Source organism: Pipistrellus hanaki (assembly GCF_964339955.1).
Source record: "Pipistrellus hanaki genome assembly, chromosome: 12".
NCBI lineage: Eukaryota > Metazoa > Chordata > Mammalia > Chiroptera > Vespertilionidae > Pipistrellus > Pipistrellus hanaki.
The window spans coordinates 37979589-38004502 of NC_140514.1; the positions used below are offsets into that span (position 1 = coordinate 37979589).

The following is a 24914-nucleotide window of genomic DNA, read 5'->3' on the forward strand; positions in this document are numbered from 1 at the left end:
CAATCTGTGGGGAATAAGCTGACCTCTTCAGCCAGATCACTCCTGGGTGATCTGATAGTCAGTTTTCTGGCCCTACAACGGGGGGCGGGGAGCAGGATGGATGGTGAACTAACCAACAGGCCAGTTTCTTGTCTAAATTATGTTTCAGTGACCAAGAGTGAGGGGGATAGACTAGATATGGCTCACCATTAAGATATTAACATCGTGAGTGGGTTCCATGTCCCACTCCATTCAGTATCACTGAAAGGCTCCTCCGGTGTTTAGATCTCAGAGAAGACAAGAGGAGGTTTTGGTTTCTTTCTGCCCCCATTAACTTGGCAAACCAACCAGCCATCCAGGACCAGATCGTGTTGAGTGTTTGTCTCTCCTGGTTAAAACAAAACATGTCCCACCCAAAGCCATCGTGAGTGTTTATTTCTTAGTTATTGTACTCAGGAACTTCACAGAAGGGAGCCACTGCTTTCCAGCTCCTCCTTTGGACTTAGGATAGCAATACAGCCCTGGGCCCTGCACCACAGAGGGTCCTGCTCTGACCCTTTCTCTGGCCACATCCTCCACGGGGATGGAGTTAGCAGGGCCAAGGGGATATAAGTGTTAAGGCATTTGAGTAGGTTCCTGGTCTCGGAGGAGTAAGGGGCTCACTGCTCATCCTTGATCGCATTGCTAGTGAAAAAAAGAGAGGAAGGTGCATGACAGCACTGCTGGGGCCATAAAATAGAACCAGGGCTGCTTGGGACTGTTTCTGCAAAGTGGAAGCAGAGAAGGGAAATGTCGCCTCCTGGTGGAAATCCTTGGTAGTGGCAGTAGGGTTTCTGCAGCGTGAATCCTGGCACCTTGCTCTTGAGGCCAGGATAGGTGCCCACCACATTTCCCCAGTGTCCCTGCCCCCTGCACCGCAGCCCACCCACCGCTGCCAGCTGGCTCTGAGTGTCCAAGTGGGAGCTGGTCTCCTCTACGCTACACACTGGGAAGAAATTCCTCAGCGTTTCTGGCAGGCAGAGGGCACCCTGCTCCCATGTTTGCATCGCCACCTTCCGCAGCAGTGAGCTTTACAAAGGGCGTCAGCACTCTGCCTGGTCGTTGGCCTGGTCAGTGAACACAGCTGTGAGATTGCAGAGCTGAGAAGTGCTGTTTACAGGCAGTTTTCTCCACGACTTCAGGAGAGAAAAGACATGGCTTTGGGGCAGGGGAGGGCCTGAGCTCCTGGCCGTTAGGCCCACAGGAGCCAGGGAGCTTCAGGGTCCCTGGGTGCAGGGTCTCTGGGTGCAGGGTCTCTGGGTGTAGAGAACAGGTCACCTGGAAGCAGTGGGCTGGAGTGATGTTGGGACTAAGCCTGTGGAACAGTGAGTGGGAAGGGTGGAAAGATTAAGGGGCTCGGTTATCTGGAAGATTTGGGTTTGAATTTGGGCATCACCACACACTAACCTCCTAAGAGCCTTAACTGTAAAGCGGGTGGAAATGATAGGACCACTGTAGGGTTTCAGCGGATTGAAATGAAGTGCTGTGTATAAGACACCAATGCCTGACCTATATGTGTGGACTCGCAAGAAGTCCTGGGCTCCTCATTTGTGAAGAGCTGGGAGGGGCAAAATGGGCTCTTTCTTCTTTTTTCTCTCCCCAGGATCTCCATTCTGGGCGAGAGAGAACCCCTTGAGGGCTCTCCCAGGCCCCTGGTTATGGCCTGACACCCATTTCCTTTCCAACTCCTGCCCCCCAGTCTGCCTATACTGCTTCCCCTTGGGACCATCTGCATGTATGTTTTTGCAACTCCTCCCCTCTTCATCGCCCCCATCTAAATGCTCCTCCTCCACAGAGCTGTTTGCAAACCCACGTGCCTGACCTTCTCAGGGGTCTCGAGCATTCTGTTGCTTCTCTCCCCCCTCGGAACTCAATTCACATGTTGAGCTTTCTATGTGCGAGGAATGGTTTCAAGGATAAAGGTATGGGTTGGATGTTTCCATAAAGGGACCCCCTTTCTGGTTTCTGCTGCCCTGGAAGCTGGCAGAACTCATGGCCGACAGAGAAGGGTCACACACGGAAAGCCAAGCAAGGTAGATTTACTCGGGTCATATCTGTGGGTGAGATAACAGCACGTACATACAGAAGTCCGCGGGCAGAGGCACCGCCCGGCACCACAAACACCAGAGCAGAGTTGGGGATGGGGGGGCGGAAGTGGCTTTGGGGCATTCTCTTGAAAATCCAAGGGCAGCTTTGGTGCTCAGAGATTCAAACAAAGGACGATACAAAACCAACCCATAAATATATATATATTATATATGTGTTATATATATATATATAAAATTGCAAAATAAAAGCCCAAGAAACTCATCATCAATCTGCACATCAGTGGCTCAAAAAGTGTTAGCGCAGAGAAAGGCAAACCCATCCGCGGAGCTGCTGCGTGGCCGGGGCTGGCATTTCAGTAGCAGGAAGGGCGTTTTCATGGAACCCTATTGGAAACGTCACAATACGAGGACGAGCTAAACACACACAATGTATGCACGCGGGAGACGATTGTCAGACACAGACATTTCACCAAAACCATCCACAGCTTTAGAGAACCCCAAACCACCCACAGCTTCAGAGAACCCCAACCACCCACAGCTCTAGAGAAAACAAAACCATCCACAGCTGTAGAGAACACTGCACTCTCTATCCATACCCTACGCGCCGGCCAGGCCAGCCCAGGCCCTCCCTGTCCCTGCTGCCGGGGGAGGGTGACCATTATGCCCACAGTACTGGGCAGCTGAAGCACAGATCCGGGGAATTTGAAGGTGGAGCCAATCACCGACATCAAACAATCGCTCACAAAGCAGGCCCAAGAGGCATGAGGTGGAGTTGAAATGGGGGGGGGGTCCCCCAAAATATATTTCCCTTTTTGTAAGGGCTTTGATGTATTTAAATGTGGCCCCTCCGCCGATGGCCCAACTGTAGTCCTCTGTCTGATCCACTTTGAAAGGCAAGATGTGGCCTTTGAGCTTCTACACATTATACGAAGTGATTTGCTGGAGGGGAGAAGGGGTTAGGGTTCTTTTTGTTACCCCCTCTCCTCTCTCCCCACCACCTAAACCCTCACAACATTTTCTTTACACGTGCCAGCTGGCCTCACACTGCCTCTTGGGAAACGGTAAGCCAGGAGCCAGGAGCCAGGAGGACTTTCTCACACTGAGGCTCTGGCTCTGGCTGCCCCTCAATCCCTTTCTATGTCAGTAACAGAGACCATTTTTCCATCTTTAGGCCCTAATTTCTCAAAGCCATCATCCAACTTTTGAGAGCATCAAAAGGAAAATGGCACCAATCATCATTTTGACAAAACCTGATTCCACCCACGTATGAATCAATAAGAACCATTACCTTCGTATTTTCCCCCCAACTGGGGGTTCTTTCTAACTGTTCCTAAAAAGAGAAGCCTGTTTTGATAACAATGGTGAGAGAAGCTTTCTCCACTGAAGAAGGACTCCCTACCCAAAACCCCCATGCTGACTCCTGGCTCAGGGTGGTCTCTCACTGTGAGAGGCTCAGGGGGATTGGGTATGCCTTGGTGACAGGGCTCTACATGTGGGCTCTTCTTTCTGGAGATATATATGTGGATGTAGGTTGGTTAACAGGACATTTGTAAATAAACGCTCTACAGTGTATGCTTTCTGTATTTGTAGCGTGAGTGGACCCGTGCAGATAAATAACCAAAGAGCACATTTTATTAGTGTTAGTTCAAGGCCTCTGACTTCATCTCACATTACATTATCCCTTTTGGGACAGATGGGGGACACTGGCAGTAAGATGTCCCAGTAGGTTTTGAGTTGTGCGGTGCCCTGTCCTTTCTGTGGGTGTGCAGAGCACGGCTTTATCTCCTCTCCCATTTCTTCTCAGGCTCTTTGAGTTCTGTTGTCTCAGTTTGCTTGGGCTCTATCTCCTCTACGCTCAAAGTCAGCTGCAGCTGTGCCAGCCAGCTCACGGGCTGTGCGGACCCGCGTGAAAGAAACAGGTGCTATGCGTTTTCTCACTTGTCCAATAGTCAGAAACGAAACAACTCTCGACCTGGAACTGGGACATCATGTCACACTTGTGCAGAAGATGGCAAACATGTGGGCCATGTGTCCATCTATCCCTCTGCGTATCTGCCTGGAAAACCCCACACTTCTTTTTCATCTTTAAGACTTTCCAAAGTGAATTGTGCTCCTGGGCAAATGGTTCTTTCAAGTCCATGTAATCAGAGAAGTGGCTTTCTAGCAGTACCCCCCGTCCTGTGCTGGCAAAAGTGGTAGCCATCAGCTGAGAGACTATATTGCCATATTCGGGAATGAGTGATCCAGCATTAGACACAAGAAGCAGGCCTCCAGGCCCAGGTTATATGCACGTCAGTGGTATAATGCTTTCCAATGGGGCTCATCCAACACACCAAGTCCTTCAAGAGTAACATCTGTTTGCAGAGGAACCCTGCTTCTGTTACAGGAGGGTCGAGGAAGGTTACTCTATCTGTGTATAGCCTGGCTGAAGTAGGACAGGTCCTTGGGCCACCTACAGGCCAAGGGGCTCCTCTGGAGCCCAGATCTGGGCTGTGGTTATATCTTGGCTGCACTTTTTGTAGTTTGAGGAAAGGCCACCGGGTGTGAATGGTTTTCCCACAGCACTGCTGGGTGCCAGCCACCGTGCACGGAATGTGGCTGGGACTACACTTGTCACTCTGTATCACCCCTCCCTCTGCTCTCCTCCCCCTCCTGCCCATCTTTCCATGGAAACAGCCTCAAAATCTCTCCACTTCCCAGCTTAGCAGGCCACAGCACAGCAGACTGGTTCCCTTGTCTCATTCCTTTTCTGCAGCATATCCAGCTCGAAATGAACTATTATCTACTGACTCTGAGGTCTCTGTACATACATTTTCTCCAAACAGATTCTGGTCCAAGTTTTCAGCCAGCTTTTAACCAGAGCCAAAGACAACGTCCCCACCTGTTACCCTAAACGCCTTTGGTTCTGTTTGAACTGAACATCTGCTTCAACAGCATCCAGTGCACAGCCTCAGGCCTGGAGCTAAGCACACCACATCCAATACAGACAAGGGAAGAGCAACTCTACACTAGCCAAAATAGAACTGGAAACTGAGCTAATTATTTGAATACTAGAGGCCTGGTGCACAAAATTGTGCACTGGTACGGTCCCTAGGCCTGGCCGGTGATCAGGGCCAATCTGTGGGTGACTAGAGGGGCAATTGCCTCCCCCCCCCCCCGCCCACTGGCACCTGCCTTGGCCGGCCTGGCACCACTTGCTCACCAGCCCTGCCCCCCTTGCTGCCGCTGCTGGTTGCTTCCTTCTGTGGGAAGTGACCAGTGGAGTGATTGGGGGGGGGGGGGGTGGCCATGTCAGCCTGCTCGCCAGCCGACCCCACCTTCCGATTGCCCTGCTGCTGCCTGCTGCCATGCAGAGAGACCAGTGGGACTATAGATAAGGCACCCCTCTGGCACCCACCTTGGCTGGCCTGAGACCTGCGGGTTGGGGGTAGCTCCTGCATTGAGCACCTGCACCCTAGTTGTCAGTGTGCATCATAGCAACCAATCATTCCACCAATTGTACTCCATTCAGTCGATTTGCATATTAGGCTTTTATTATATAGGATTTCCCTCTTTTTGTCGAAAATCTTTCTTAAGACGCCTTATCCAAATCACTTGATGGAAATGAATTCTGTGCTGGAAGCTCACTTTTTGCTCAAAGGGAAAATGTGTGAGGCAGGTCACCTAACATGGTTTAGTAGTGACGTTCAGAAAGGCCCCTTTATAAGAAGATTGTCTGTGCCTCCAGCCAACTCCTCTTTAAGTCTATTCTCCACTCAGCCACCAAAGGTTTCCTAAAATCCTGGGCTGATTATGACTCTACCCTGATTAGAAGTCCTGAGTGGTTCCAAACCGTTTATATGATAGAGTCTAGTTCCTCCATACTTCCTACAATTTATGATTCAGTCCTGTCCACCTGTGAAACAAACACCCCATCCCTGCCTCCCACCTTACACCTTGTGCTCAATGCTGCATCATGGAGTTTTATGCTTCTGGGCTTTTACACATCCCATTCCCTCATCCTGGAATGGCCTGCCTACCCTTTTGTCCCCTAGGAAATTCCTCTTAGTTTTAAAAATCTAACTCAACTATCATTCCTCTCAGGAAGGTTTCTCTGGCCCAGAGGACAATAAATCATTGCTTCCTAATGCCACCTCTGCACCCTTGCCTGTTTGTAACTTGTCTATGTGCCTCCTTTACTTATGAGGAGCCCTCAGGCCTGGCCCATAATCCAAGCTCATATGTATGTGTGTGTGTTTTTTTAATGCACAAGGAATGGGCAAATGCGTAAATATGAGGTGGACCCATGGCATAAAGTCCAAGGACAATGCCCAAATTCCAACAAGCTCTGGCATAGTCATCTGAATGAGGCCTCCCTGTTGTCAAGGGAATAAAGAGAATCTGTTGAATGCGGAGTCAATCAACATATCTCTGAGCTACAGCCACTCAAACATAAAAAGCATCAATGGTTGTGTCCACGCCACCCTTTTCTTAACATTGCTTTCCACTTATTATTCTAGTCACCATGATTGTTTTCTTTCAAGTCAGCATAGTGCCTGACATTTAGTGGGTGCTTAACAAACATTGGGAAGGGACCAATGAATGAATGTGAAGTCTACTTTTATAAAGAAGGCATCAAAGGATTGGCTTTTAAAGGCATTTCCTATATCACAGACTTTTCTGAGGCATCAGTGCCCCTGATCATTGGGTTGTCCATCACAAGACCCAATCAGAAAGTAGAATGAGGGAGGGGGACATAGGGGTCTCAGGGGAAGAGAACGGGGGTAGCAGTTGGGAATCTGCATTGGAGAGACACAGCATTGGGTTTTCCTTAGTCATGTCAGTTTTCTTTTTTCTCAAGAAATAGCCCTACTATGAACGGTATTTCCTGCCCCAACCAGAAATCCCCTGTATCTCCTTTGTCAGAGGTCCACACTGGCCTGGCCACAACCAGGAACTTAATATGCACAGGTGAGGGTGAACACAGGTTATTTCCTGCCTTCGTTTCCAATACTAACATTATACAGTGGAGACCAGTCACAAAAATGGGGCCTGGACTAAAACCACCACCCCTGGGGATTAGAGATTTTATCATCATGGCTGTTAAGAGCAAAGGCTCTGGACTCAGGCTGACTTGGATTTAAGTCCAGACTCTGAATCTTTCTAGCCAAGACACCTGGAACATGTCATTTTTCTTTTTTCTTTTGGGGGGCTCCATTTCCTTTCCCATAAAATGGGACTAATCTTACCCATATTACATGAGGGTTAAAGGATGTAATGTATATAAAGCCTGCACAGTGTCTCTATATACAGTAAGTGCTCAAACATGGAAAACTATGATTAAGAACTTTCAAAAATACTTTTACAATAATCAGGACAAAGAGGGAAAATATCCTTTGAAGACACTGTGCTTTAAAGAGAATGGATTGTCTATTTTTTAAGGAGCCAACAGTGCTCACTAATCAATACCCCATGGAAGAATATGAAAAGACAGTGTTAGCATTTAAAACAAAAGCTGTGGCCATTACCAGGCTCCAGGGTGGACATAGTGACAGGGCCAAGGACACCTAAGCCTCTCTGATTAATCCTGAAAGGCTCATCACCAGAGTGACTGAGCTGAAATCCAAATGACCCAAGGCCAAGGTGCCTAGGGTAAGAGGCCGGTTCTAGTCCATGAACCAGCGCTTCTAGGTTTGAGGGAAAGTCAGGGGACACCCCACTGCTGGGCAGAGTGAGGTGGGTAGAGCTCCATGTGTCATGCAAAGCTAGAAAGGGATAGCATTTTTTATCATCCTCATATAACCCAAAGCCAACAGAGGACCTACAGTTACCAAAATGTCTGCCCTGAGCATGAGACAACTGTTTTCTAACCCAAATTTGGTTTTTCTTTGGAAGCTCCTGAGATACACAATTTGAATGGGTCGAACTCCTGGCATCTTACATTGATTAACTTATCTCCCATTCCATGGATAGCTTGGCTTGCCCTGTGTCTGCCAACTTTTACAACACTTCCATCCATAATTCAGGAGGTTCCATGAAGAAAGCTCAAGGTTAGTGGCCGGGGAAGCACAAGCTAAGCCATCAGTCCTTGGGAACAAAGATTAACTTCTGGTGGAGGGGACAGGTCAGTTGGTCTGGTTACTGTGAGCAGCAAGGGAGGGGCCCTATGAGAAAGAGAAGAGAGACCACGCTTCTCTTTTTCATAGGGTTGCTCCGTGAGTAGGAGATTGGGTTCCCATGAGGAAAAGGACCTTGTTCAGGGGAAGCCTTGACCTGATTTTTAGTCTGAGCCAGTGAGGGCTTGTGGCCCACTCTTGCCCTCTTGCCCGAGGTTCAGCTCAGTGGGCAGCACCCTCACAAAGGCGGCCCACAACTAGGCAGTGTTGGGTAGTGGAAAGAGCACTGGACTGGGAGCCAGGAGACCTGAATTCTAGTGCAGGCTCTGCCACTAACTAGCTGTGTGACCTTGGGAAAGTCACCTGATTTCTCTGGGGCAATTGTAAATGAGGGGTTGGTCGGGCGATCTCTATGTTCCCCATCAGAGTGTGGTCCAGGGTCCTACTCTATCCCTCCTTGGCCCTGCGCTTCCAGGGGTGGAGATGGGAGAAGGGGAGGTGGGAGAGAGGATGCAGATGGGAGCCCCAGGGTGCTATGAATCAGGACTCCACTTTCTCCTTCTTTTTGCTCTTTTTCAGGAAGGATGGGGTTCGGAATTTCTTTTTCTTCTTTGAGGGAGATTTGGAAGGTGAGCCCTCTGGGGACATGGGACCGCTGGTGACCGACTCAGTTTTGTCCTTAGAGGTGTCAACTTCCGTGTCAGCATTGGTGGTCATCTGGCTCAAGCCTTTGCTGAGAATTTCCTCTGCGGTCTGCTCGTCCTCCCTCCCGTTGACCACCACCCCTTCTGGCTGCGTTGTTTCAGGCTCTGTGGTGGTTTTGCTTGTTTCTGTCTCCTTAGCACCTTCTGGAAAAAGATCAAAAGACATGACCCATAAGATGTTATCCAGGTGAGAGCTTCCACCGAGGCTTTCCAGAACCTCTTCTAGGCAATTCTACAAAGTAAGTCCAGAGCCCTGAAAGAGCAGGGTGATGTTGTAGGAGAAGATGGTAGGCAGGGCTCTCATCCAAGCCTGCACCCTTTCCACACGGCCTGCCATGGGAACAAGCCCTTGTCAGGTCAGTGACTCTGGGCTCTTGTTGACAAATGCAAACAGGGAAGGTGTCCAAATATGGTCCAGCTAGGGGCCTTTCTAGGCACAGACAGAGGAAACAGACACAGGCAAGGAGAGAGGCTACAGGAGCAGGGAGAGCGAAGTCCTGTACAACTCAGTGGAGGCATCTAAGAATTGTAACTGGTGCAGTTTCACCAGTAAATATATGGAAATTACATTTTTTCATACCCATTTTATTTCCTACACAAGGGAGGAACTTTTAGTAGCTAAGGGACTGGGGACCTGTAGACAGAAGGAGGATGGAATTCCTGAGTGACATGAACCCTGTGTTTCTAAGATAAGGATTAACCAATGGCCCAGTCTAGCAGCCATTGCCCCACTCTGCACCCCAGTTCTTTAACCCGCCTGGAGGGAGCCTGTTAGGATTGGCACCATCTTCTAGGCCAGAACTGCTCAGACCTCATAAACAAAACTCTCCTGCGACCCTTTCTCCTCCCTCCCACTCTCATTCTACCCTGCTTCCATTGAGGCTCTGAAATGCCTTGATGGAGAGGCATGAGGGAAAATTACAAGACCATGGCAGGAGGGAAGTAGAGAATATAGGAGTCAAGAGCATTGGGGAACTTGGTAGTTATATGATGACTGAAAGTGGGTTGGACAGTAGCAATGGGAGCTGATGGCCAAGGTCTTTGCTACTAAAAGAGAGGCAGTTCTCAGAAGTTACCTGGCAGCAAACCAGCAGACACAACCTTCTCCCTGTCCACTCTCCTCACTTCACCTGCTACTCAGCCTTATTAATCTCTGGCCCCTTGACCCCACTCTGTCACCCTGGCCTTGTTTCCCTCTGTCTATGAGGACCTTCTCTCTCTTGTGCCCCCAACCTTCACCCCATACAATGAATCAACTTGAGTGTTAGCTCTTCCTTCAAGTCTTTCCTGACCCCTCCCTATTTCCAAGTAGAATTGATCACTTTCTCTTTTCTTCCCTCACTATATAAACTTCCACCATAGACACTGTAAAACAACCACACTTCCTTTTTTATGTCTATATCCCCCTCACAAGTGAAATAAATTAGGGCAAGGTGGTGTCTAAATTATCTATGTAACTAGCTCATAGAAGGTACTCAAAAAATGTGGAACCCATGCATGGTCAAATGCATGAGCTAACAAATGAATGTGTGAAAGATTTTATTCTAACCAAGCCAGCACTGTACCTCATCTTCTTTCTTCTCTGTTCCAGCCTGAGACTTCTAAGCTGATTTGGACCAAGCCATGTGCACAAACAGCAGCCCTGAGTGCTGGTCTTTGTCTCCTGTACCTAGTCCCCTGCCCCCACTCCTCCTCCTGGGCTCATGTCCTCCCATGGTTCTGCAACTTCAATCCAATTTCTGGCTATAGTCCACTTTTTTTTGATGATCCATTAGGACATGTTTCTCAAGCCTGACCCTCTCAGATGACTTTGATACTTGCCTTCCAGCTCCATGAACATAACTATGAATAAGAGGGACTCCCACTTTCTGTCCACATGTGCTTTCCTTCCCTGGTGGATGCGTATCCTCACCCTAACAGTGCCCTTCATCGATGCCCTTCACCCATACCCACCTTACTGTCCACCTCATCTATAACCTCAGCCCCTGGTCTGTGTCTTGCATTAGGAGAGTGGCACTCAAACTTCTCACTCTCCAGAAAATGAGGCCATGCCAAGTGCACCCATCAGGATCTCAGGGGCCCCACATTATCAATTGTTTAGGGGAGGAACAGTAAATGAAAGAGGGCTAGTGGAGGCACAGTGGGCCTTGGAGGAGCCAGGCTCCAAAGTGAGGTCCACAGTCCCTTAGCTACAAGGGACAGAGACCATTGGAGAGTTTGGTTGGCCAAGAGAAGGTGCAACAGGTCAGGGCTCCAGAAATAAGCACTTACTGGGCTCCTGGAAAGTATCAAGGACCAGATCTGAGAGCCTAGACTCCTCTGTTAACATCTCCAAAGAGTTAAGGCTGGAACTACACAGAGCTCTCAATTGGTCTTCAGGGAATTGAGGACCAGGCTGAGAAGAGCCCCAAAACGGAGGGGCAGATAAGAGCTTGTCTTCTAAGATCCCCTAACAACAATCACTGGCTTTCTCTCTTGGGTGAGATACTTAGAGTTCGGGGAGTAGGAGACAGATGTGAGGGTGGGTGGAGTGCAGCAGAGGCTGAAAACTGGAGGCTTGGTCCAAGGATGGTGTCCCCAGGAAGCAGAGATGGGGAAGAGAGATCCAGAGAGTGGGTAATTTGGAATAAGACTCAATTTGGAAGCCTAGGTCCACATCCAGACCCCTGTGAATGCGGAGACAAAGGGCTGAAAGGCTTGGAGAGGATGGAGGAGGGAAAGAAGTGCTTCTATAGGAGGTCCTGAGCGTGTTTGGACATTCCATCTCTCACACCTGATTTCTAACCATCCCTCAGCTTCCAACCACTCATTGTCTCTTGATCTTCTAATATCTCTCCCAGGATGTTCACTTCCCCAGCTTTCTAACCACAACCCCTGGATACACCACTCTACTCCTATCCTCCAGTCAAGTATACATTGTCCCAAGGTCAAGCTCAGGACCCTCTTAACATTTGACAATGATCTTGCCCTTCTCTAAACCTACTGACAATATATTCATTCTACACTTGCATGCCATTTATCTTTTTTTAAGAGCCCACACTTGAGTGTGGTCCCTTTCCACACTACTACTGGGCTGGTCCTGTGGCTTGTAGTAACCAACAGAATGTAGAGAAAGTGCCATTGAGCCAGCCTCTCGCGGAAGACTTGAAAAAGCCTAGCAGCATCTGCTTTTATAAGTTGGGGAGGCCAGAGCCAAAATGTATAAATTTTGACTACCCTGATGGAAACACATATAGCCTACAAGCACATAGAAAGAGACAAAGACAGAAGGTATGCATGCCCTGAGAGATGCTGAAGATAGAAGTCAAGCCCAGGTGCTCTATGTATCCCTAAGAGTCCCTAGAGTCATGCAGACTCTGGCCCATAACCCCAAAAGAGGCCATGACTCCTTAGAGGTGCCATGCATCCAGAACAGGAACATAGATGTACTTCTGAGGGCCAAAAGCGCCCTATCTGCTACATGGAATGGCCAGGAGCTGACACCACTGCCCATTCACTGTGGGGGCTGTTTTTTTTTTTTTTTTTTTTTTTTTTTTTTTTTTTTTTTTTTTTTTTTTCTGTGTGGCATGCTCTGTATAAGTATAGGTGTGTGTTTTTGCATATGTGTCCTATGTATGTATATCCTTCAGGGAAGTCTTGTTTATGCAGAGGACATATGAAATTGGTCATGAATTTTATAGCCCAGAAACCTCCCAAAGGCAGGGTTGTGAGTTGCAAAAAAAAAAAAAAGGGGGGAGGGTGAGGTGGGGGGGGGGTGGGAATAGATTTATTTTGAAGAAGTCCTCCCTCCCCCATTGCAAGTGTGGGGTGAGTTAGTAAGCAGCCTCTCTATACTTACTACAGAGACAAGTATTCAGAATCGGAGGAAACTCCTTTGATGAAGGCACACATGGGGAGAGAAAGGAAGACATGGTGGAGACAGGTTGACAACACCACGATGGAGACACAACGAACACAAACAGTTGGGGGACATCCACTTGGGACTCTGGCCTCAAGCAGATGGGTTTCCTCTGGCAACCCTGGGCCTACGCTTGGGCAGCAATCTGCCTATAGAGGGTGCTAAGGGGTTGGGGCATTCTAGCAGCTTCCATAATGTGGACATTCTACCCGGGAGGGAGCAGATTCCAGCTGGCCACCAAGCTGCTACTCCCTGCATGGAGGTCCAGCCCTCTGTGGTGAGGACTCTGGGGGTTCAGGGAAGAGTGTGCATGCCCAGGTGTGATTCCAGGAGCTCATTAAAGACATTTTGATAGCCTAGGTGGTATGGACTGTAATACTATTATTATCTGTCATATATATTATTAATCATATTTAGTTAACCACAATTAAATGTTACATGTAAATCATGTCTTCAACTTCCCTTATATATGAGAACCTTAGAAAAGGGAAATAGTAGTCCCATTTGACAGACAAGGAGACTGAGGCACAGAGATGATCTGACTTTCTAAAATTAGTAGTTGAATTATTATTAGTTAGCATTGGAGTTGGGCCTAGAGCTCACTTCTCTAAACTAGTAGCTAGTGAAGTGGTTCTCGACCTGGGCTACACATTAGATTCACCTGGGGGACCTTCATATCCCAGGCTTCCCTCCTTCCCACCCCCAAACTATTTAACTCAGAACCTAGATTGGGACCCAGGCAGGCATCAGGAATGTTCAAGTTCCCCATAACTCCCGTGATTCCTAAGTGCAGTCAAGATTGAAAATGACCTCATCAGCCTCACCTAGGAGCTCCTTGAAAATGCAGAGTCTCAGGGCCCACCCCAGCTTTGCTGCACCAGGATCTTTGTTTTAACAAGATCCCTAGAGGATCCCTGGGCACATGAAGGTCTGAGCCCTGGGCTGGTGCATCTAGAGAGGCCCATTGCCAACCCAGTCTGAGTTAAAAGTGGGAAGGCTGAGTCAGGCATGAACTTGATTCATTATTGCTTAAACTGGAAGCTGTACAGTCACAGCTTGTGAATGGAGCAAGCTTCCGTTAGTAACCCCTATTTCAGATTCCCTAGAAATGGCAGAGGGGAAAGCTTTCCGGGTAGGGAGGCAACACCTGTTGGAAGGCAGGTGCCTGTAGTGTGCATGCCTGCCCCGCCTTCCATGCAGATCCCCTTCTCCGCCTGTGGATGCACCTCCCTCCCTCCTGCTGCTCAGCTGACTCACCGTCTAAAGACTTGGAGGGAGAGACCACGGGGCTCTTTGTCTCCGACTTTACTGGACTCTGTGCTGGAGACGCAGGTGCAGACTTTACAGGTGAGCCAGGCTCCTCTGCAGTGGTTTCCTTCTCTCCTGAAAATACAGAAACCATCTCAGGATAGGGGTCAAGCAGAGGAAAGATGGAGAGACGGAGAGATGGAGATAGAAATAGAGATAGAGATAGAGAGAATGTTTAAAAAATGGCTTTCTTCTACTTGGTCCTCATTTCTCTCGGCTGGAGTTCGCTGCTCTCCTGGCCTTTTATTTTTGCTACATCCTGGGGGAGTCAAGTCATGTTCTGCTTCCTCCATCAAAGCATACCCACCTATTGACTATGTTGCCCCTGGCATAGACAGCAAGCTGCCCGAGTTTCCACCATGATTGGGTGCCATGTAGCTCATTTTTATTTATTGAATTTACAAGTTCAGTGCAAACAATGCCTAGGGTTAGAAAGCACCATATTTTTCCACCTTCTTTTTCAGTTGGCACATTAGAACTCTGAGCAAGCCAGCGAGGTCTTTCTGGTGCCTGCTTGGCGCCTGGGAAGATGTCTGACGCTGGGTGGGGAGGGGGACCATGGAGGAAGACTGTGCCCGAGGGAATGAAAGCTTAGCTGGTGGACAAAACCAAGACTTGAGTTCTGGGTCTCAGACCCCAAGGGCCCCTGAAGCAGTGAGAAGGGACAGCTCAGTGTGGGGGGTGGGGAGCGGCAGAGCAGGCTTCCTAGCAGGAGGGAGTTTGAGATGGAGCCTGAAGTGTAGATAACTTTGGATCAGGCTGGCCTGGAAGGGAAGCCTGCCAGGAAGGGACAAGGGCATGAACAAGGGCATACAAACTAGCATGAGAATGGACATCTATCTGGGAGTCAACAAAGAGAGTTGGGCTTAACTAAATATTCGGGGGGAGGAGGGGGGAGGAGTGAGAGAAAGACAGAAAGAAGTCAGCTATTGGAGAACTCTGATTGCCTAAAAAGTTAATGCCAGATCTAAAAGAGAATTGACAATTGCAACCGTTATTATGATCTATTATAGCTAATATTTATCTGGTGGTTATAGATCTATGCCGTATCCACAGGCACTAGTCTAAGCATTCTGCAAGGATTCTCTCTCTCCACCCAGCTGAGAGGGTCGATGAAGTCCTGAAGACACTGTGTAACTGTTAGGCATTGAACAATGAGGGTCATTATTGTGATTAATAGTAATGCTAATAAGAATATTATTTGGTGATTGGGCAGGCAGATCAAGTTGAGGATATGATGAGAATGAAAGAGAAACAAGTGAGGATTAAAAATGAAACCAGAGGCTAGATTGAGCCTGGAGCCCTGCAAGGGGGAGGGTGGCAGGCAGAGAGGGAGGCCTGGGTTCCAGGGCTGCCAGTTGTTCTGCTCTCTCTCCGGGATTCCCCAAGCTCCCCCCTCCCGCCCCACCCCCCCCCCCGCCCCCAACCTGGAAGAGCCTGCAGCACTGGGCTCTTTACCTTCCAGTTCTAGTTTCTTCCTCTCCACCTCTTTCTTGTATTCCTCCAGCTCCTGGTCAGTGAGTTGGCTGAAGGGGTTGGGCACCGTCTCTTCTGACTCATCTTTGCTGTCCGCGTAGCCCTGGGCCATCAGCTGGCTGTCTGTAGACTGAAAGTTAACCACAGAGTGTGTGTTGCTCTCTGAACGCCGGGGCCGGGGCCCGGGCCACAGCTTCCTTCCAGACTCCTGTGGCTGCCAGTGGTCTGGCCAGGGGCAGCGTGGCACGCAGCTCCTTGGAAACAGCGCTGGGCCTCAGGGTAGGACTTGTTCACTCCTCCCTACAGCTACCTCACCCCCAGACCCAGATTCTTTGTCGCTGCCTAGATGAATGCAGGGGATCCACCCTCTTCCCAGGAAATAAAAGCAAAGGATGCTCCCAAGCAGAAGGAAGACACGCCTTTATTGCAATCGTTCCTGTGGACGCTTGCAAGCCATCCCTATGCAAGTACAGTCAGCGGCCCAAAGCCAGTCAGCCAAATCCAGCAAGCAAAGCTTGGCCCAACCCACTTCATGCCAGCTGTTCCCACCTTCCCGCCCTCCCCACTCCTCTCCCCCCCCCCCCCCTTGCCGCAAAGCAGCACAAGTGGCAGCACACAGCAGTGAAACACACAGTGGCTTCAGCGTTCTCGGTCCAAAGTGTTGGTCCTGGTTTGCACACAGTCATAAAGGACAGGGGGACCAAGGTCCTGAGTCTCACATCTTCAACGGCCTGTACTGAGGTCCCTGTGGGAACAGTGGCAAAAGCACTGCTTCGCCACCTCTGGGGAGCCCCTTGCTCTGGGGAGCTCACCAGCTAGGTAAGCTTGTGTAAGCTTCTGGAACCCTTTGACCCCGCTAGCTCAGGACAGGGACTGAAGTCCAGGCTTCACGCTCCTTTCTCCTAATCCAGCATCCTCACCTTGGCCTTCGTGACTGCAATGCTGGGACGCAGAGGAGCCAAAGGAAGGAAAGCCCAGGGGAGGGGAGTCCTGAGCAGCTAGCTGGCCTGCACCACGCACGTCAGGTCATCCTTCTCATGAGCTCCTTCCAACAGAGGGCGGCTCTGGCCACTCTTATGGAATCATGAGGTTCAAAAGAGAGGCCAGGCCAGGATTCCAAGAAGAGGGACTTCATGGAGAGCTCTTCATATAAATGGCAGCGTTTTTCACAATGTTGCTCATTGTCTTAAACTCTCAGCTCCCCACAGGGTCATGCAATATTTCTATCCTCGACCCTGTGGCGCATTTGGTGTTTCTCATCTTGGCTGAGTTGAGGGGGGAGGGGGAATGGAGATGCTATGATGACATAACCTTCCCGTTATGGGCTACAGCCTGATCAGAAATCATTGCCTCGCCTGTCTGCTCGGCAGGGAGGAATGGTGCCTGTGTTTCCCCCTTTCTTCCTGCTAAGGAAGACGCCGTGCCCACCGCTAGTTTGCAGTGATGATTTCCAACACGAGCCAGAATTCTGACCTTCACCCCTTTTGCTAAGCTCTAGACAAACACTGTTCTACCTCAAGCACGGAAACGACGACTTTCTACTTTCTCACTCTACATGGGTGTGTGAGCAGCTTCCTGCCCCCTGCCTTCTGTAGGAGCCCTGGTCCGTCTGTACAGGCCTCCCCTCCGGGAGCACATGAGCATCGTCCCAAAGCTACACTCTCACGATGCCCTATCCATGCAGAGGTCAGAAAAGCTCAGGGCAGGCAGGTCTGGGAGCTGCCAGCCACCTTTCTGTGACCCCCACTTTGCAAGGTACTGGTAGAGGGCAGAGCGGAGCTCCATGGGGGAAGCATGGACGTCAGCAGGCCGGGCAGGTGCTGCCCCACCCAAGGCCCACAGGGTGGGGCACACACTGTCCCTGGTCCTCACAGCATCTGTTTGGCAGCAAGCGCACCAGCACCCAAGATCCCAGGGGAGTGGGCATGAGGACTCAGAGGTCCTGCTGCCCAGCCCCGGGCACCGAAGGCTCGGAAGGCAAACGCGTCTCCCCTCCAGACAGGGGCTGCCTCTGCTGTACCGGGCTTCTGCTCTTGTCGGCGATGACGCTCGCCAGGAGCTGGGACTGGGGCCCTGCTGACTTCACATCTTGTCGGTTTTGTTCTCGAATCTGTGTGGAGAGGGAGCGGGAGAGAAGCTCAGGGTGCAGTCAGGCTGGGGGGTTTGGGAGGGGCATCCCCAGGGCATATGGTGTCCAGTGTCCAGTAGTGTTGGGTCTAAACAGGTCCTTTAATGGTCTGGGAGCCTGCCTCCCCTATTTCTAATACAGCCTGTCCACCCTGACTGGCTCCTTGTCTGTTTCAGCAGGTTAGCTACAACACCCAGCTCATTGACTTGGAGAGGGTAACTGTAGGAAGTGAAGAGGAAAAGGAGCCGTATTCAACTCTGGAGGGAGATTCTCAAATTTTAATATTCCTATGAAGCACCTAAGGGATTTGTTTAAAATGCAGAATCCTGGGGCCAGCCCAAACCTACAGGATCTGAATCTCTTGGGGGTGGAGGTGGGGTGGGGGGTGACCCAGGAATCTGTATTTTAGACAAGCACTGCTGAGAGGCCTCGTCCACACACTGAGACACAGATGTGAGATTGTATCTGACCTACTGGAGAAGGTCAGCCACAACTGCAGTCCTTAAAGTGCCGTTAGGAATGCAAGTGAACTGTAAAGCAAAGGTGGGGAAATCAATGCCAAAAGGATGACAGCATAAATAGTATAAACTTGATAAAAATTAAATTTGTGGGCAGATCTCGTAGACACATCTAATGCCTGAGGCAAGCACCTCTCCTGTGAGAGGGTCCGGCAGGGCCGCCCAAGCAAAGCACTCGGCTCAGTGCCTGGGACAGAGCCAACAAGCAGCAGTTTCTTCCCTGTGAGAGGCATGAGGGGTGCTGGTAAGTCAGGAGCATCCGCGCCACCCCCACTCATGAGGGAGAAGAGACGGAGAGACAACTAGCTGGCAGCCTACCTTGTTCCGCATGTCCAGCACTTCTTGGGGGTCGGTATGGAGAGGCACAAATTGGTTTGGGTTTTCGATCCGTATTGGCATGCCACTGCTGGATTTCTCCACCTCGTCAGCCTTCATCCACTGCACACACACAAGGCCGGGGCGGGTGAGCAAAGAATAAGGCTCACGTGCCCTCCCCGGGGGTCCGCCCCATGGGACCTGGGCCCACCGGCCTACATGGAAGGCCAGCAAGCCTATGCATACATGTTATCTCCCCTCTGTGATGACTGTCTCCCAGAGGAGGAGGGCAAAGAAGGCCCCACGTCAAGAGCCACAAAGAACACGTAAGAGTAGGGGTCAGCCCCTTGGTAACCAGCGCTGACAGACAGGTGGCCATTGGAGCTTGCGCATTAGATGACTCCATGTTAATTTGCAGGGCTTCTTTCTTTCTTTCTTTCTTTCTTTCTTTTTCTTTCTTTCTTTCTTTCTTTCTTTCTTTCTTTCTTTCTTTCTTTCTTTCTTTCTTTTTTTAATTAAAAGCTATTCTATTTGGCTGCCAGATACTTTGATGTTAATGAAAAATCAAATTAAGAGTTAAGATGTGGCCCTAACCGGTTTGGCTCAGTGGATAGAGCGTTGATCTGCGGACTCAAGGGTCCCAGGTTCGATTCCAGTCAAGGGCATGTACCTTGGTTGTGGGCACATCCCTAGCAGGGGGTGTGCAGGAGGCAGCTGATTAATGTTTCTTTCTCATCGGATGTTTCTAACTCTCTCTCCCTCTCTCTTCCTCCCTATAAAAAATCAATAAAATATATATATTTTTTTAAAAAGAGGATGTGGTGTGGTGGGGAGGACAACGTAATAGAAATGAATACCCCACCCACCTTTGCATCAGATGTGCACTTCAAATGTTGGATGCTCATCCTTGAACTTCCCAGAATTCCCTTCTTGATGTGGGAGCAAGAAGCAAAAATGAATTGCTTCTTGCTTTTGTGCTGCTGGGGGTGACCTGGTCCAGCCATACTCTGGACCCCAAAACTCAGTGCAGAGGTGCAAGAAACAGGAGATCAGAGGCTCCTGGGCACGAACAACTGCTCCCGATGGGAAACCCTAAGGGGGGCTTGTACCAACATGTGCCCAGGGGAGACCTGTTCTGTTCCCCTACTTTAAAGCTGCAAAGCCCATAGATGTAACCAGGCCCTCCCCCAGCACCCGCCTCCCCCAGCAGGCCTCCCTCTGCCCGCCTTACTGTGGTCTTTGGCCGGGGGGTGCCCATGCTCCTCTGGACCTCGTCAGCCACGTTGACCCGCAGGTAGGTGTTGGGCGTGTTGAGCCAGCGGGTCTTCTCCTTTTGCTGCTTCTGGGCGTGTTGCCGCAGGGCGGGCACCGGGGTGCCGTCCTCCTCGAACACGAAGGCTGTGACTGTGGCCGGAATCTCCACCTCACTTTTGTGTTTGGTTTTCTCTTGAACGAAGGGGTGGCGGTATGTGTAGCCTGTTCTGTAGCCCTAGAAAGGACCAAAAGAGAACCACCTCATGTGGAGAAAATGGTCTGCATGCACCTGCGTGCCTACCCACAGCCCCTCCCCCGAGGCACTTCACCCCCTTCTATCTGAAGACCAGGCTTAAACCTAAGTCTCCACAGCACAGCCTGGACCTCGCTGCTTCTCTGGTGGGTCTCGGAATTGGTCCTTTCTTGGTGCTTCAACCGCTTCCTTCCTCCACCCCAATGAGTCCTCTGATCAGGGCTGAGAAGACTCCTGGAAACTTGTGAGTATGACAGGACTCCTGACCTAAACACAGCTCCAACTCTGTGGCCACTGCAGCGGGCCCCAAGCCTGGCTGCATGTTGGAACCACGTGGGAGCTTTAAAAATGCTGGTGCTGGGCCCACCTCAGCCCTGCCCGTCTCGTTGGATGTGTTCCCATCCCGGCTACAGGATTTTTAAGTTTCCCAGCAGATTGACAATCAGCCCTCCCTTCCTCAGCTGTAAGGCTCCTTAACCATTTCCCTCTTAGAACCCCGGAATCTGACTATGGGATGTTCCTGTCTCCCAAGCAAGACCATGTCCCACGAAGGCAGAATGAGTGTCGCTCAGTGAGAACAAAAATCCGGGAACCTTGGTGGCCGACGGAGCAATTCTTAGCTCTGCCTGTCTTCTCTAACTCTATTTTGCTCTTTTTTGGATTACTAGTAAAACCGGATGTTTTCAATTACATTTAATGGCCTCTCAAATCTCTTCCTTTGTAAATAGTTTGTGTTCTTGCTTCATTTTTCTATTGAGATGTTTTTTCTTTTTCACACTGATTTGTATTAACTCTTTACAGTGCATCGACCATCACTGGTGTTGCAGATATTTACCCCGTAGTCTGTCTTGTAGCTCTGGGGGGAGTGATTTAAAAAATGCAAATTTTTAATTTTAATGTAATTATAATAGTCAGTACTTGTCATCATGACTTCAGATTTTCCTGCCATGCTTGACAAAGTCTGCTCAGTACAAGAGCATCACAAATATTAATCTGTTTTTTAATACCTGTAGGAGTTTTTTATGTTTTAATTTTTGATAAATCGGGGATTCATCTTGTTGAAAGGAAGATGGTAGCAATCCACCTAAGTTTTCTTCTCCAAGTGGCTAGCAGTCTAGGTTTTCCCTCTGCTTTCTGAGATGCCTGTTTGCCCTGTGTTAAACGCTCGTATGCTTAGGATCTACTGGGTTCTCGAAGCTGCCGCACTGACTTGCCTGGCCATTCTGCACTACTGCTTCTCTGTTTAGTTACACTTTACCATGTGGTGGGATGAGTATCCCTAATTTCTTTTTTTATAGGATTTTCCTAGACATTCTGAATTTCACTTGGAAGGGTATTTTGCTAAATTCTCACACATTCCTTGTTTTCAAAGGAATTACACTGAGTTTATTGGTTAATTTGGAAAAGTGACCTCTTTTCTTTATGGGAGCTTTCTTCTTTCTTTCTTTCTTTTTTTAAAAAAATATATTTTATTGATTTTTTACAGAGAGGCGGAGAGAGGAATAGAGAGCTAGAAACCTTGATGAGAGAGAAACATCGACCAGCTGCCTCTTGCACATCCCCTACTGGGGATGTGCCCGCAACCAATGTACATGCCCTTGACCAGAATCAAATCTGGGACCTTTCAGTCTGCAGACCGATGCTCTACCACTGAGCCAAACCGGTTTCGGCCCTATGGAAGCTTTCTAACCAAAAATAAATGATAGCTCTTCATTGGTCCTGGGGCTAAAACTGGCCTCAGAGGACCATGGCAGGAGACTCACCAAGTTGTCCAGCATCCTCATGAGGGCCTCGAACTCGTGTTCCCCCAACCGGCTCTTCTGCATGGGCCCGAAGGTGCTCCCCGCCCACTGCACGGAGCCCACCTCATGGGGGCGGTGCTTCTCCTGCTCCAGGAGGATGAGGTTCTCCACGCCCCCAGCGCTGGACAGAGCGGACACCTGAGGCAAAGAGCAGAGGGCCCTCAATCGTGTGTGTGCGCACACACACACACACACACACACACACACACACACCTCTGCGCACTTACCTAAGCTCATGTGTGTAACCGAGAGTGGGGATAAGGGAAGATCGGGATCAGAAATGGGCTGGGAGGCTGAGCTGTATTTGTTTATTTTCCTCCCAGAGGAAATTTCACCCCAAATTTGTTGGGCCTGCACCCATTCCAGGGAAAGAGCTATTAGAAGATCCTTTCTTAATGCCACTTCTTAGAGATTATAGAGGACATAGCAAGTGCTAATCCTTAAGTATAAAACAGTATGGAAAACTGAGAGTGACCTGGGTTACAGACCAACTTCATACAGTGATGATTTCTGGGGAAAGTGGGAGCATGAGGTTAAAAAGGGGCTCTATCGATGATGTAAAGTCTTGTCTGTGATATTTTATTTCACCCTACCTTAAGAGGAAAAGATCTGAAGCAAAAAGGCTGTTAATATTTGTAAATCTGAGTGGTGGATAGCAGGTATATGCTATTATATCATTCTCTGCATTTTTCTGTGCATTTGAAATATCTCCCATTTAAAAAAAAAAAAAAAGTCACTTGAGAGAAATAGGCTGGCTTCCAGGCCATGAAATATGAGTGCAGCTTGATGGACTGAATTAACAGGTCAAAGGAAGAATGTGTCATCCATGATGGGATCAGCCAGTTAAGAAAACCCAGAGGAGATGAGGGAATGCTGACCGTGCACAGCCAGGCACTGTGCAGGGGGCCTCAGCGTTCACCAGCGGCCTCAGAGTGTTTGTCCCACTGTCAAGGCTCCGTGAGAAGGGGACGATACAGGTGGTCACAGGCAGCAGACTTTGAGTATCAGGGCAAGAGGTGTGTGCATACAGCAGGCGATTTTAGGATGATCCTAAAATACATTATCGATCTAACTGATTCCCTTATTTCTAAGTTCATGCTCATCTAATAGTGCATTCTGTTTACTCCTCATATCTGCCACTCGGATATAATTGGTTCTGATTTGGCCTCCTGGGCAAGTTCAGCTACAGAAAGTAGCCGAGCCAAGAGTTTCGTGTTGTGTATCAATACACTAGCATTCTAATTAATATTTGCTATTCCGTGTAAGCCTGCTTATTACAGAGGCACAGCTCCTACTATATAAACCTTCAGAGTTTCAATTTTGGTGACGGTTGTTTTTTGTTTTTGTTTTTTTACTGAAAATTAAAGGAAACAGCTTGCTGATGAACACAGGTCTATGATCCCATAAGGGTCCAGACATGCCCTGGAGTGTTACATTCATCAGTGTGACAACTGAGATTTCTTGGCAGTCAATCAGGCCACCTTCCCAAGGAGATGCCATTAATTTTCCACGCCCCTTTTATCCAAGACATGTGTCTAGTGGAAGGCTCTATTTTTAACCCTGGGAAGATAGAGACCTTACAGGTCATTTATCCCACCCTCCCACCAACAGTAAGAGGCACTGTATGATTTCCCGAGAAGTTGGCCAGCTCCATGCTTGGGAGGCACCTATTACACAGCTGCCCAAGTGTTAGAGGGTCACAGTGAGTTGACACAGGTTACAGTGAGCTGAAATCTACTAGTCCCAGTTCTGTGCTCTGCAGCCATGTTTGCTAGTTCTCAAGTCCCTCATGCCCAGCACTCAGGCTCAGCACATGAACGAGCTCTCACAGGTGGTGCATTTCACCTGGCTGATCAATTTACCTGGTTCCTCCCGGACCCCATCTTGCTTAGGTGCCAGCTCCCTGAGAGAGGTCCTGTCAGCCTATCTTTCCCACCAGCCCTTACTGCCCCGAGAGGTGGTGCAAGGCAGTATAGTGTTTAAGAACACAGACTCAGGCCCTAGGATGCCTGGGTTTGAATCCTGGCTCTGCCACTTACTTACTGTGTAACTGTGGGCAGTGATTTGCCCTCTCTGTGCCTCTGTTTTTTCACCTATAAAATGCAAATAGAATGAATGGAGAGAACATCTCTCTCCATTCATTCTTAGGGCTGCTGTCTTTGCAAAGAGGTACTACCTATCTCATGAGGTTGACTGAAGGTAATATTTGTATAGCACTTAGAATAACACCTGGTACATATGGAATGGAATGTAAGTATTTATGACAAATAAAGTAGGAAGTTTTAACATGGAAGGCTGAGAAGCAATATCCCCTGGTTACTCATCATTCATGGGGGGAAAGAGAACTGCCCACATCCTTGCAAGAGCTGCCTCCTCCCACCTCTCGCATCCTCCATTGGTTTCCATGGCGATGGGTAGCAGATGGAGAACTGCCTGAGCTTCTCCCCACTGCCTGTAAGCAGGAGGGAGCTACCTCTCTCAGCTGGGGATGACCCAGTTTCCTGGAACCTCAAACTAACGGGGAGCAAAGAGAATACTGTCCCAATAGAACAAAATAGGCTCTGAGTCCTGAACCACTAAAATGACCACAATCACAGTTGCTTGTTTGCTAAAGTCACTGAAGGAGAAAACTAGACCCAACGATGGAAAGAGAATTTCCATGATGGCTGTTCAACCAGAAATGACCTGGCCCGATGCTGGGATCCCAACAGCATCTGCAAATTGCCAGTACCTGGGATCTTCATGCCTTACCCCCTGGGCTAACCTTGCCGGGCTCCCTTCCACACCTTCCAGCTTCATTTCTCCCCCTAGAAGGCTCTCTGCCCCACCAGAGAAAAGAAGCCACTGGAGCGTTTCCAAGGTTATCTGCCTCCATCATGCACGTAAACAAGGTCACATCAAACCAGTCTTGACTGGAAAGAAAGTGACAGCTGGCAGAGCCGAGAGAAGCAGCAAGTGAGCTGCCAACAGTGCCATCCTGCCTTTGGCTAAATTGCACAGTGCCCATTTCTGAAGGCCTGGGGCCTGGAAGAGACACCCTTCACCACGGGGGGAGGGCGTGGTTAACATGAACATCTCTCTCCATTCATTCTTAGGG

The 24914-nt window shown here is 49.3% G+C and overlaps 1 protein-coding gene across 4 annotated transcripts in view; it reads right to left on the reverse strand.

Moving 5' to 3' along the window:
• Window positions 1-2041: 2041 nt before the first annotated feature.
• The window catches only part of ADD2 (adducin 2), a 101188-nt gene continuing 78315 nt past the window's right edge, over window positions 2042-24914 (reverse strand). For all 4 annotated transcript variants that reach the window (XM_084901189.1, XM_084901190.1, XM_084901191.1 and 1 more), the window contains exons 10-16: window positions 21779-21955; window positions 19740-19997; window positions 18512-18631; window positions 17568-17657; window positions 15530-15677; window positions 14021-14146; window positions 2042-9009 (exon numbers count right to left, since the gene is read on the reverse strand). In XM_084901189.1, the coding sequence (XP_084757315.1) occupies window positions 8702-9009; window positions 14021-14146; window positions 15530-15677; window positions 17568-17657; window positions 18512-18631; window positions 19740-19997; window positions 21779-21955 (1227 nt within the window). In that variant the 3' untranslated portion in view covers window positions 2042-8701. The remainder of the gene's footprint in view (window positions 9010-14020; window positions 14147-15529; window positions 15678-17567; window positions 17658-18511; window positions 18632-19739; window positions 19998-21778; window positions 21956-24914) is intronic.